At 55.8% G+C, this 12933-nt stretch overlaps 1 protein-coding gene across 2 annotated transcripts; it reads left to right on the top strand.

The window, feature by feature from the left end:
- The first annotated feature begins 16 nt into the window (after positions 1–16).
- On the top strand, positions 17–8864 carry DAXX (death domain associated protein). 2 transcript variants are annotated; one of them, XM_066338038.1, is made up of 8 exons: positions 17–125; positions 693–903; positions 2210–3482; positions 5102–5268; positions 6340–6571; positions 7021–7474; positions 8071–8227; positions 8621–8782. In XM_066338038.1, the coding sequence occupies exons 2-8, from the start codon at positions 727–729 to the stop codon at positions 8678–8680; spliced, it is 2520 nt and encodes an 839-aa protein (XP_066194135.1). In that variant the 5' UTR covers positions 17–125; positions 693–726; the 3' UTR covers positions 8681–8782. The 2 variants fall into 2 exon arrangements, with proteins under 2 accessions (XP_066194135.1, XP_066194134.1); XM_066338037.1 differs by lacking the exon at positions 8071–8227 and having other exon boundaries at positions 8621–8864.
- The last annotated feature ends 4069 nt before the right edge of the window (positions 8865–12933 follow it).

The raw sequence follows: 12933 nt of genomic DNA, 5'->3' as shown, positions 1-12933 counted from the left end.
TCTTTGTACGGTGTCATGGCGGCACCCGCTCCACCGGGCCCGCGTGGGGCGCCACTTCCGGTCCTGCGCGTTGCGCGGCCGCGGCCGCTCGGTAGCGGCGGCGCCGGAGGAGCCGCGCGGGCCCGGTGAACGCGGGGGGGCGTGGCCTGCCCGAGGGGGCGGGGGCGGGGGTGGGGCCCGTGCTGGAAGGGGCGGGGCCAACACCGGGAGAGGAGGCGGGGCGCCCGGGGGGATTTTGGGGCGAATTCGGGGGGATTTGGGCAGTTTCCGGGGGGGGGGTCGGGAGTGGGGGAGGTGCTGGAGCGGGGGGAAGGGAAGGTTTGGGGGGCGCGGAAGCGGGGAGGGGCTCGAGGAGGGGAGTTTGGGGGGGGCTGGGAACGATTTTGGGGGGATGTGGGGAAATTTTGGGGAATTTCGGGAGCAGGAGGAGGAGGGGCGGCGGAATTTGGGGTTTTAGGTGTGTGGGAGGGGGAGGGGAAGGCGGAAGGTGGGGCTGGGGGGAATTTGGGGGTGAATTTGGGAGGATTTGGGGCTCAGGGGCTGAGGTTGGGGGGTGGGGGAGGGGAACTTTGAGAGGTGGGGGGGGAGGGGCTTGGGGATCCCAGAGGGGAATTTAAGGGTGGGGGAGGGTTAATTTGGAGGTGTGTTCTCACCCTGACCCCGCCCCCTTACCCCTCCCCCCCCCCCCGCAGGTCCCCCTGCTGATCGCGCCCCTCCCCCGCCCCCATGGCCGCCCCCCCTCAGCCAATCATCGTCCTGGACGACGACGAGGAGCGCGAGGCCTCCCCAAGCCCCGCCCCCAGCCCCGCCCCACCCCCCCCGCCGGGGGAGCACCCCCAGAACGGGCCCGGGGGGGGGAGGGGCGGCACCTTCCGCGAGGAGAACGAGCGGCTGTTCCAGGAGGTGAGGGGGAGGGGCAACGGGGGGGGAGGGGAGCTGAGAGGCCTCAGGTGTGCCCAGGTGTCTGTGGGTGTCTCAGGGTGTGGCCAAGGTCAACCCAGGTGTGCCCAGGTAGTGTGTGTGTGGCCAAAGTGCCGTCACAGGTGTGTCCAGGTGTGCCCTGGGTGTGGTCTCAGGTGTGTCCAGGTGAGTTCAGAGCGTGGCCAAAGTGGTCCCAGGTGTGTCCCAAGTGTGCGCCGGTGTGTCTGAACTGTGGTCTTAGGTGTGCCCTGGGTGTGGCCCAGGTGTGGCCAAAGTTAGCCCAGGTGTGTCAGGGTGTGTCAGGGTCTTTTCAGGTGTGTCCCCAGGTGTGCCAAGGTGTGGCCAAAGTGAGCCCAGGTGTGGTGTGGGTGTAGCCTAGGTGTGTCCAGGTGTGCCCTGGGTGTGGTCTCGGGTGGGCTCAGTTTTTGTCTCAGATGTCTCCAGGTGCGGCCCAAGTGTGCCCTGGGTGTGTCCCAGGTGTGGCCAAAGTTAGCCCAGATGTGTCAGGGTGTTTTCAGATGTGTCCTCAGTGGTGCCCTGGGTGTGTCACAGGTGTGTTCCCAGGTGTGTCCCAGGTATCTCCAGGTAGAGCAGGGTGTGTTCAAAGCATCCCAGGTGTGACCCGGATGTGGGATGCTGGGCACACCTGGGCACACCCAGGTGTGTGCTCAGGTGTGTCCCAGGTGTGTCAGGGTATCCCCAGGGGTGCACAAGCGGCCCAGGTATGAGCTGGGCATGTGCAAGGTGATCTCTGCTGTGCCCAGCATTCTCCAAGTGCGTACAAAGTATCTCCAGGGGTGTCCCAGGTGTTTCCAGGTGTGTCTTGGGTGTGCCCAGGTGTGCTCAGCTGTATTCAGGTGTATCCCAGTTGTGACCAGGTACTCCCCAGCTGCCCCAATTGTGCCAAGGGGTGCTCAGGTGTATCTCAGGTCGATCAAGCTGCCTCCAGGTAGGCTCAGGTGTATCCCAGGTGTGCCCAGTATTACTCAGGTGTATCCAGGTGTATCCCAGTTACACTGTACACTCAGGTGTGTCCCAGGTGTGTGCAGGAATGCTCAGGTGTATCCCAGGTGTATCTCAGGTGTGTTCAGGTGTATCCCAGGTGCCTCAAGCTGTGCTCAGATGTTCTCAGGGGTATCCCAGGTGTATCCCAGCTGCCCTCAGGTGCCCCCAGGTGTGCTCAGGTGTGTCCCTGGTGTGTTCAAGTGTATCCCAGGTGTGCTCAGGTGTATCCCAGGTGCTCCCAGCTGCCCCAGCTGTAACCCACCTTCTCCCCTTGCCCCCGCAGTTCCTGTCTCTGTGCGCACCGCTGACACAGGAGCACCCCGAGGTGCTGCCCTTCCTGAGCTCTCGCCACCTGCGCGCCCACCCCGACTTCCGGGGCTCGGCCGAGTTCCGGAACATTCTGGGCCGGCTGCTGCGGCGGGTGCAGGGCCGGCGCCGCAAGGTCTACGTCTACATCAACGAGCTGTGCACCGTGCTGAAGGCCCGGGCGCTGCGCCGCCGCCTCCCGCTGCGCTCCCTGCCCGCGCCCGATGGGCACCAGTGTCCCCAGGGAACGGCCCAGCACCCTGACGGATCGTCCCAGTGTCCCCATGGATCATCCCGATGCCCTTCCAGTTCATCCCAGTATCCCAACGGAGCCTCTTGGACAGCCCAGTGCGCGACCAGTTCATCCCAGTATCCTGAAGGCTCCTCCCAGTGTCCTGAAGGCTCATCGCATTATCCTGCCGGAGATTCGTCCCAGTATCCCACCAGTTCATCCCAGTGTCCTGCTGGTCCTTCCCAGTGTCCTGCTGGTTTTTCTGAGCACCCTGGGGGCTCTTCCCAGTATCCCAGTGCTCCATCCCAACATCCCAACGCTCCATCCCAGTGCCCCGACGCTTCATCCAGCAATCCTGGTGCTCCATCCCAGTATCCCAATGCCTCATCCAGTGATCCTGGTGCTCCATCCCAGTATCCCAACGCTCCATCCCTGTGCTCCAGCACTTCATCCCAGCACCCCAGCGCTCCATCCCACAATCCCCAGGACCCTCACGGCGACCCCGCCTCGTCCCTGCGTCGCTCCGGGGGTGGCTCCCGCCGCCAGATCCGTCACCTGGAGCACCTGCTGCGCGTCTACGCCAGCGAGATCCGGCGGCTGCAGGAGCGGGAGCTGGACCTGGAGGAGCTGGACAGCGCCGACTCGCCGTACCTGCAGGAGAACCGCCTCAAGCGCCGCATGATGCGCATCTTCCACCGCCTGTGCCAGCTGAAGGAGTGCAGCAGCCTGACGGGCCGCGTGCTGGAGCAGCGCATCCGCTTCCGCGGCACGCGCTACCCTGAGGTCAACCGCAGCATCGAGCGCTTCATCAACCGTCCCGACGCCTTCCCCGACTACTCCGACATCCTGCGGGAGATCCGCGGCGCCAGCACCCGCCACGGGCTGGGGTTGGGCAGGAGGCAGATGGAGAACATGGCGCAGGAGGCCTTCCGGGAGGTGGGGAACCGCCTGCAGGAGAGGAGGCACCTGGACCTGGTGTACAACTTCGGGAGCCACCTGACGGATGAGTACCGGCCTGGTGAGCAAGGGGTTAAACGGGGGAAGTGGGAGAGATGTAAACGGGGTAAAATGGGCTGGATCTGGTGTAAATCTTCAGGAGTCACTTCACTGATCAGTATGGGCCTGGTGAGCGAGGGGTTAAATGGGGAAATGGGGAAGAATGGGAAAAGTGGAAAATGGGAGTCGCTTGAGGGATCAGTACGGGCCTGGTGAGCAATGAGTTAAATGGGGAAATGGGGTTAAAAATGGGGAAAATGGGCTGGACCTGGTGTAAAATTTCAGGAGTCACCTCACTGACCAGGACCAGCCTTGTGAGCGAGGAGGTTAAAAATGGGGGAAAAATGGGGGGAAAATGGGATGAGGAGGCACTTGGATCTGGTGTGCACCTTTGGGAGCCACCTCTCCAAGAGTACTGGCCTGGTGAGCGAGGGGTTAAAGGGGAAATGGGGAAAAATGGGAAAACTGGGAAATGAGAGTCACCTCACCGATCAGTACCGGCCTGGAGATGGGCAGGATGGGGTTAAATATGGGGGAAATGGGGATAAAAATGGGGGAAAACAAGGAAATAGGAGGAAAAATGGGGGGAAAGTCAGAAATTGGTGGCAAACGGGGAAAAATGGGAGGGGGAGTGGGGGAAATGGGAAAAATGGGGGAAACTAGGAACTGAGAGGGGAAATGGAAGGGGAGATAGAAAATGGGATGGAGAAAAAGGAAATGGGCTAAAAGGAAGAAAAATGGGGAAAATGCAGGATAAACATGGGAAGATGGGAAAAATGAGATAAGGGGCAAGAAAATGGGGCAGAAAACAAAAAATGCAGGAAAAATGGGGAAAATGGGAGAAAATAGGATATAGGGCAGAAAAATGGGGGAAATGCAGGATAAATACAGGGAAAATGGTGAGAAAATGGTGAGAAAATGGGATAAGGGGCAGATAAATGCAGGATAAACGTGAAAAATGATGGGAAAAAAGGAAAACTGGGATAAGGGGCAAAAAAATGTAAAACATGCAAGATAAATGTGGAAATGATGAGGAAATGGGACACAAAATGGGACAATGGTGCGAAAATCTGGAAAAATGGGACAAGGAACAGAAAATTGGGCAGAAAATGGGAAAATGCATTATAAACATGGAGAAATGGCAGGAAAACAGGAAAATGGGATGAGGAGCAGTAAAATGGGGCAGGAAATGGGAAATGAGTGGGAAAATGTGGGAAAATTATGGGTGAATAGGAAAAATGGAGTAAGGGGCAGAAAAATGGAGCAGAAAATTAAGGATAAACATTAAACAAATGGAGGGAAAATAGGAAAAATAGGATAAAGGGCAAAGAAATAGGGTAGGAAAGGGGGAAGATGCAGGATAAACATGGAAAATCATGGGAAAACAGGAAAAATGGGACAAGGGGGCAATAAAATGGGGCAGAAAATATGAAAAATGCAGGATAAATGTGGAAAAATGCATGGGAAACAGTGAGAAAATGGCGGGAAATGGGATAAGGGGCAGAAAAATGGGGTAAAAAATGGGAAAAATGCAGGATAAACACAGGAAAATGGGTGAAAAAACGGGGCGGGAAACGGGCAAAGGGTGGGAACTGTGGGGTGGGGTGGGTGTGGAATTGCGGGACCCTCGGGATCCCCCAGGCACGGACCCGGCGCTGTCGGACCCCGAGCTGGCGCAGCGGCTGCGGCGGAATCGGCGCCTTGCCCTGGCCCGGCTGGATGACGTCATCGCCCGCTTCGCCCAGCGCCAGGAGCGGCACCAGGAACCCGAACCCGCCCGGAAACGGGCCCGGAGACACCCGGGAAAGGTGATGGGAATAGTGGGGAATAACCAGGAATGACGGAGAATAACCAGGAATGACGGGGAATTACCAGGAATTATGGGGAATGGGAAATGGGAGCCAGAACCTGCCCAGAAATGGGCCCGGAAACACCCGGGAAAGGTGACGGGAATAACGGGGAATGACGGGGAATAACCGGGAATAAGCAGGAATGGGCCCGGAAACACCCAGGGAGAGTGATGGGAACAATGGGGAACAACAGGGAATGACAGGGAATGGGAACCAGAAACAGACCCAGAAACACGGGGGAGGGTGGCAGGAAATAATGGGGGAAGTGAGGAATAACAGGAAATGGGGAATGGGGAATGGGAACTGGAACCCAGCTGGAAACGGACACGGAAACACGAGGGGAAGGTGATGGGGAATAATGGGAATGGAAATGGGGAATGGGGAATGGGGAATGGGGAATGGGGAATGGAGAATGGGAATGGAAATGGGAATAGGAATGGGGAATGGGGAATGGGAATGGGAATGGGGAATGGGGAATGGAAATGGGGAATGGGGAATGGGGAATGGAGAATGGGAATGGAAATGGCAATGGGAATGGAAATAGGGAATGGGGAATGGGCAATGGGAATGGGAATGGGGCATGGGGAATGGGGAATGGGGAATGGGGAATGGGGAATGGGGAATGGGAACGGCCCCGGAAATCGCCCCAGAAACACAAGAGGAAGATGTGGAACAGGAAATGGGGAATAATGGGAAATGAGAAATGGGAACGGGAACCAGCCCAGAAATGGCCCTGGAAACACGGGGCAAAGGTGATGGGAAATGGGGAATGGGGACCAGAACCCACCCAGAAACCGCCCTGGAACACACGAGGGGAAGGTGAGGAATGGGAAATGGGAATGGGAACCGAGGTGGGGAGGGGGATGGGAAACAAGGAGGAGGAGGAAAAGGAGAAAAGAAGGAATAAATTGAAGAGGAGAAGGAGGAAAGGCAGGAAAAGGAGAAGGAAGTGAAGGAGGAAGGGCTGAGGAAGGAAGAGGAGGAGGAAGGGTGGGAAAATGGAGCCCCCTAAAACCTCTTCATCTACAGAGGAAGAAAGAGGATGAGGAGGAGGAAGAAGAAGAGGAGGAAGAAGAAGAGGAAGAAGAGGAGGAGGAAGATGAGGAGGAAGAAGAGGAAGATGAAGAAGATGAAGAAGAAGAGGAGGAAGAGGAGGAGGAAGGAGAGTCCTCTGAGGCCGAAGGGCGGGTGAAGGTGAAGGAGGAAGATGAGACGGAGGAAGAAGAGGCGGAGGAAGGAAGAGAAGCCACGGCAGCCAAGGGTGGAGCTGGGGGGACTATGGGGGGAATTTTGGGAATTTGGGGGGGAATTTTGGAGGAGTTTTGGGAAGGATTTTGGGGGGAAATTTGGGGAAGAATTCTGGGGGGTGTTTTTTTTTAATTTTGGAGGATTTGGGGGAGATTTTTGAGTGAATTTTGGGGGGATCCTCAGGGCACTTTTGGGGACAATTTTGGCAGGATTTGGGGGAGTTTGGGGGAATTTGACGGGGGAATTTTGGGAGGATTTGGGGGAATTTGACGGGGGAATTTTGGGGGGATTTTTTTTGGAATTTGGGGAGATTTTTGGGAGGATTTGGGGGGACTTTGGGAAAATTTTGGTGGAAATTTTGGGGGATCCTTGGGGAGGTTTTGTGGATCCTTTGGGGGGATGTCCTGGGTGTGTCCCCGCCCCTCCCCCCTCTCTAACCCCTCCCTCCCCTCCCCCTTCCAGGTGCGGCAGACGCAGCGCTCCTGCCGCTGCCCCGCCCCCACTCCCCCGCGGCCCAGCAGGAGGGGGAGGCTCCCGAGCCCCTCCCCCACCCCCCCAACCCCGACCTCTTCGTGCTGGAGATCGAAACTTTCCCCCTGGAGCAGGGGGAGACCCCGCCCCCCTCCCCCTGCCCCTCCCCCTCCCCAACCCTCCCCACCCTGGGTGGCTCCGAGGCCACGCCCATCGCCACGCCCCCTTCCCCTCCCTCCCTCTCCGAGCTGGGGGAGGCAAGGGGGGGCCTCAAGTGCCCCTCCCCCTCCCCCTGCCCCTCCCCCTGCCCCTCCCCGCCCACCGGGGTGAGGGGAGGGGCGGGTGGCGGCATCAGCTCCACCTCCCTCAATGGGGGAGGAGCGGCCACGCCCCCGGGACCCCCCCCCAGGAAACGGAGCCGGATGGAGCTGCCCGGGGGGGGCAGGTGAGGGGGGAAGGGGACATTTGAGGGAGTTTGGGGGCGGATTTGGGAGCTCTGGGAGGGGTTTGGGGGTGAATTGGGGAGGAGTAAAGGGGGTGGGGGGGGGCATTTGGGGGAAATTGGAGGGAGGTTTGGAGGGTGCGGGGAGAGTTTGAGGGAATTTGAGGGGTCCTGGGAAGGGTTGGTGGGGATTTGGGGAGAATTTGGGGGCCCTAGGAGAGAGTTTGGGGGTGTTGGGGAGTCTGGGAAGGGTTTGGGGGTGAATTGGGGAGAAGTTAAAGGGGTTTGGGGGAGTTCTCAAGGAGGTTTGGGAGGGACTTTGGAGTTGGGGAGGCCTCTGGGAGGGGGTTTAGGGGAGATTTGGGGAATTCTGTGGAAATCTGAGGAGATTTTGGAGGGATTTGGGGCTTTGGGGTGGATTTGTGGAGGTTCTGGGGGAATTGGGGGGGGTTGAGGGGTCCTGGGGGGGATTTAGGGGGAATTTGGGGGGTCCTGGGAGGGTTTGGAGCATTGCATGGGGTTTTAGGGGTTCCCAGATGGAATTTTGGGGGGTTTTTTTTTTGAGGGGTCTAACCCTGTGCCCCTCCCCCCCTCCCCAGCCTGATCCTGTCCGAGGGGGTCCGGGAGGGGGAGGGGCCGGGTTTGGGGGGTCCCCCCTCTCCCCTGCCCGACTCCACCCGCGCCGACTCCCCCGGGGGGGACCTGGTCAGCTCCTCCCAGGGGAGCCCCCCCCGGGCCGCCCCCAAGGCCTGCAAGGTGAGGGGGGCCAGGGGGATTCGGGGGGGTTAAAGAGTTTGGGGGGATTTGGGGAGGTTTAGGGGATGTTGAGGGGATCTGGGGAGGATTTGGGGGAGTCCGGGGGAGAGGTTGGGGGGTCCGGGGGCATTTTGGGGTGTTTGAGAGGGATTTGAGGGGGTTTGGGGGGAAATTTGGGGATCCTGGTAAGGATTTGGGGGGGTCTAAGGGCCATTTGAGGGCTGCTGAAGGGTCCTGGGGGGGGGGTGGGGTGGTGAGAGAATTTGGGGGGCTCTGAGGGGCTCTGGGAGTGGCCAGAATGAATTTGGGAAATCTTTGGGGTCTCTGAGGTCCCCAAAACCGCTCTAGGGTCACCCCAGAGCCCCCCAAATTCACCCCAAAATCCCCCCGCAGACCAGCGTGGGAACCCAGTGCGACCCCGAGGAGATTATCGTGCTCTCGGACTCGGATTAGCCCCGCCCACCACTCCTGGCCACGCCTCCTCCCACAAACCCCTCCCCTTTCGCGGTCAACCCCCGCCTCTTTTGAGCCCTTTAATAAACCACGCCTCTTTTATGGGCGTAGTCTGTCGCGACCACGCTCATGGTGTCGCGAGATGACGTCACGGATGGGGTGTGGATAAAGGAATGCGTCTCCTTTAAGGGGGCGTGGTCTCTGCGGGGGGCGTGGCCGGCGGCTCCAAGATGGCGGCGGCGGAGCCGTAACGCCGAGCGCGGGTAACGCGAGCAGGGGGCGGGGCCAAGGGGAGGGGCGGGGCCTGAGCGGGAGGGGATTTGGAGGGATTGGGGGGATTTTGCGGGGGAATTGGGGGAATTTGGGGGATCTCGAGGGGGTTTGGGGGGGTCTTGGGTGGATTTGGAGAGGATTTGGGGGGTCTGGGAGGGGTTGGGGGTATTTGGGGGTCCTGGGGGTGTCTGTGGGCGAATTAGAGAGGGATTAAAGAGGTTTGGGGGGGTCTGGGACAGATTTGGGGGGGGAAATCAAAGGAGTTTGGGGGGTCGTGGGCGGGATTTGGGGGAAATTTAAAAGCGTTTGGGGTATCCGAGGGGTGGTTTTGGAAGTCCTGAGAGGAGATTTGGGGGATGTGGGGAGGGTTTGGGGGGATTTGGGGGGGGTCCCGGGGGGAAGTTGGAGGGGATTCAGGGGATCTGGGGGGAATTGGGGAAGGATTTGAGGGGTCTGGATGGGGTTGGAGGGGAATTTTGAGGGGGTTGGGGGAGTCTGGGGTACAGTTGGGGAGGATTTGGGGGAGATGGGGGGGATTTAGGGGGATCTGGGGGGGAAATTGAGGGGGGATTGGGGGATCCTGAGAGGGAGTTTGGGCAGTCTGGGATGGATTTGGGGGGTATTTGGAGGGAAATTAAAGGGGTTTGCGGGTCCTGGGGGGATTTGTGGAGGATCTGGGGTGGGCTGGGGAGGAACTGAGGGTATTTGAGGGGGATTTGGGAGGGAATTAAAGGGATTTGGGGGCTCCTGGCGGGGATTAGGGGGGATTTAGGGAGGATCTGGGGGAATTTGGGAGATCCTGGGGGGATTTGGGGGCTCTGAGGGATGTCTAGGAGTGGTTTAGGGGAGACTGGGGGGTCCTGGGGGAAATTTTGGGGGTGTCTGGAGGACTTTTGGGAGGTTTGAGGGGTCTAGAGGGAGAATTTGGGGGGTCCTCGGGGTAATGGGGGTGATTTGGGGAGGTTTGTGGAGGACTGAGGGATTTGGGGGGGAATTAAAGGGCTTTGGGTGGGTCCTGGGGTGCTGTGGGATAAACTGGGGGGGGGGGGGGGGAACTGGAGGGATCCTCAAGGGTATTTAGGGGAATCTGGGAGGGATTTGGGGGAATTTGGGGGGGGGGGGGTTGGAGGGTCTGGGAGGGGTCTGGGGGTGAATCGTGGAGGAATTAAAGGGGTTTGAGGGGTCCTGGAAGGGATTTTGCATGGGAATTGGGGGGGATTTAGGGCATCCTGGGGGGTGGTTGGGGGGTCTTAGATGGATTTTGCGAGGATTTCGGGGGATTTGGGGGGGGATGAAAGGGTTTAAGGGGTCCTTGGGGGAGTTGGGGGGAGTTGGGGGGATTTGAGGGCTCTGGGATGGATTTGGGGAGGATTTGGGGGAATTGATTTGGGAACTGGGGGGTCTGGGGAGGATTTGGGGAAGATTTAGGGGGTCCTGGGTAAAATGTGGGGCGGATTGTGGAGGATCTGAGAGGTCTGGGGGGGATTTGGGGAGAAATTTGAGGGATTTGGGGGGGTTATGACGGGATTTGGGGGTGTTTGCGTGAATTTGGGGGGGTCCTGGGGGGGATCGTGGCGTGGATTTGGAGGATTTGGGGGGGTTCGGGGGGGGTCTGGATTGTTCTGGGGTGGGATTTGGGGGATTTGGGGGTGTCAGGGATTTGTGAATTCAGGAATTTGGGGTGAGAATTTAATGGGAATTCAGAAATTAAAGGGGTTTGGGCCAGAATCTTTTGGGATTTCAGTCAGAATTGAAAGGATTTGGGCCAGAATTAAGAGATTTAGGCACAAATCCCACTAAAAATTGGGAATTTGGGGGAGATTTATTGGGATTTGGATTGGATTTATTGAGATTTGGGGTGGAATTGGGAAATACGGGCGGATTTAAAGGATTTCAAGGCAAAATTTACAGGATTTGGGGTGGATCAAAAGGGATTTCAGTCAGAATTAATGGGATTTGGGTCAAAATTAATGGAATTGGATGGAATTTCAGCCAAAACTAACAAATTTGGCTGAAATATTTTAGGATAATTTGAGCCAGAATTATGGGATTTGGGTAAAATCAGTGGGGTTTTGGTCAAAATTAGGGGATTTGAGGCAGAATTTCAGGAATATGAGTCGGAATTAATGAAATTTGGGGCAGAAGTAAAAAAATCTGGGCAAGAATTTAATGGGATTTGGGGCAGAATTCCAGGATTATGGGCAAATTTTGGGAATTTGGGTTGGAATCATTTGGGATTTGGGGTCAGAATTGAGGAATTCTGGGAAGAACGAGGAGATTTCACTTGGAATGAAGGATTTGGGTCAGAATTAAAGAACTGGGGCAGGAATCCATGGATTTCAGTCAAAATTATAGGGATTTAGGTTGAAATTAATGGGATTTGGGCTGGAATTAAGGGATTTGATCAGGATTAAAGGATTTGATGAAAAAATAATTGATTTGGGGTAGAATTAAGGAATTTGGTTGGAATTAACGGGATTTTGGCTGGAATCAATGGGATTTGTGCCAGAAATAAGGGATTTTGATCAGAATTATGGAATCGGGTTTTGGTTGGAATTGATGGGATTAGGGCTGGAATCAATCTGACACCCTGCCAGAAACACTCAAAAAATCCTTTTTACTTCCTTTGGGCTCCTTCCTAAACACAATGCTTTAGGAGGAACGGTTTGTGTTGATGGCAAGAGGGAGAGGTGCAGGCTTTGAGGAGCAGTGCCAGGTGCTGTGGTTTAGGTTTGCATATCTGAGTCACGGCAACATTTGTGTGGTGGTTTTACACTTGCCGAATTTGCTGACTGGGAGATGGGATTTTGGGAGAAAAAGGTCAAAGCAAGCTCAGCTTAGAAGTAAAACCAGATAGACTTTATTAACACACACTAAAAAAAGAAAGTAAGAAAGAAAACAACACAAATGAATTTCTGAAACTATTTTCTTTGGTACGAGCTAAACAATGTAAAGAGGCAGCAGTTAAAGTTTTAGGTCAGTATTACTTATAAAACAATTTTTCATTCAGGTTTCATTCAGGTTTTGAGAGAAAGGTGGTTTTTTTAATGTTTGGTAACTTTTTACAAGAGAAACAGTTTGCTTGTGGCTTTTAACTGATGCAAAGGCAGCCCGCCCAGGAGATTCTGCAGTTGTGGAATTTTTTTATATTACGTGGCTTTTTTTGTGATTACATATGGGCCGTACACTCACAGAATTGGGGTGGTACCTTTTAAAAATGAGCAGTTTGAAAGGCAAACGATTTTTCAACTTGAGGAAAAGAGATGTCTTCTCACTTCTTCACTGGCATGAGGGCTTCTTCTCATCTCTGTGCAAACCTCTCATGAGTCAAATCACAGCTTCTAATTCAATACTCACTCAGTCCATCACAGATACCTTTGCTCAAATCCACAAATCATCTCCCCAATTTATATTGTCCATGATTTAAAGGATTAGACTACCATATTCATATTACAGTCTGTTACCATAACTTACAGGAGATTTTCAGCTTAGAACCAAGGCACCTCGTCATCTCTATCACTTAAAAGTCACTCTTCCCTTCCTGACTTTGAGATCTCCATATTGTCTCTTTACATGTCTCCAGTTTGGCCTTTTCTCTCCTCTCTGATGATGCCTTGGGAAGGCTGACCTGAAACAGAGACTGGGCAGAGCTGGAGAATAAAGTAGATATTTATTGAAAGGGCTCCAGGATCCACCTTGGGCAGGACAGGGCCTGACCAAGGCTGCACCCAGAGTCCACTATGAATAGCCACACTCCAGTGGCTGACTGGTCACAAGATCTTACATTTTTATCAGTTCTGGTCCATTTGCATATTGGTGTTTAACTGTCCAATTCCAGCTCCAGGTTGTGAGGTCCCATCCTTCCTGTTCCTCCCTTCAGCCCACCCTTGTTTGTGCTTTCTGAAAGTTGTCTTTGGTTCTCAGCAGAAAAAGGATTTGTTTTGTCTCCCTACCCTGTGAAGAGGGCTGACTGGCATGTA

The sequence above is a fragment of the Sylvia atricapilla genome, chromosome 31, assembly GCF_009819655.1.
Source record: "Sylvia atricapilla isolate bSylAtr1 chromosome 31, bSylAtr1.pri, whole genome shotgun sequence".
Classification (NCBI taxonomy): Eukaryota; Metazoa; Chordata; class Aves; order Passeriformes; family Sylviidae; genus Sylvia; species Sylvia atricapilla.
This window is presented reverse-complemented; position numbering and strand designations above follow the sequence as displayed.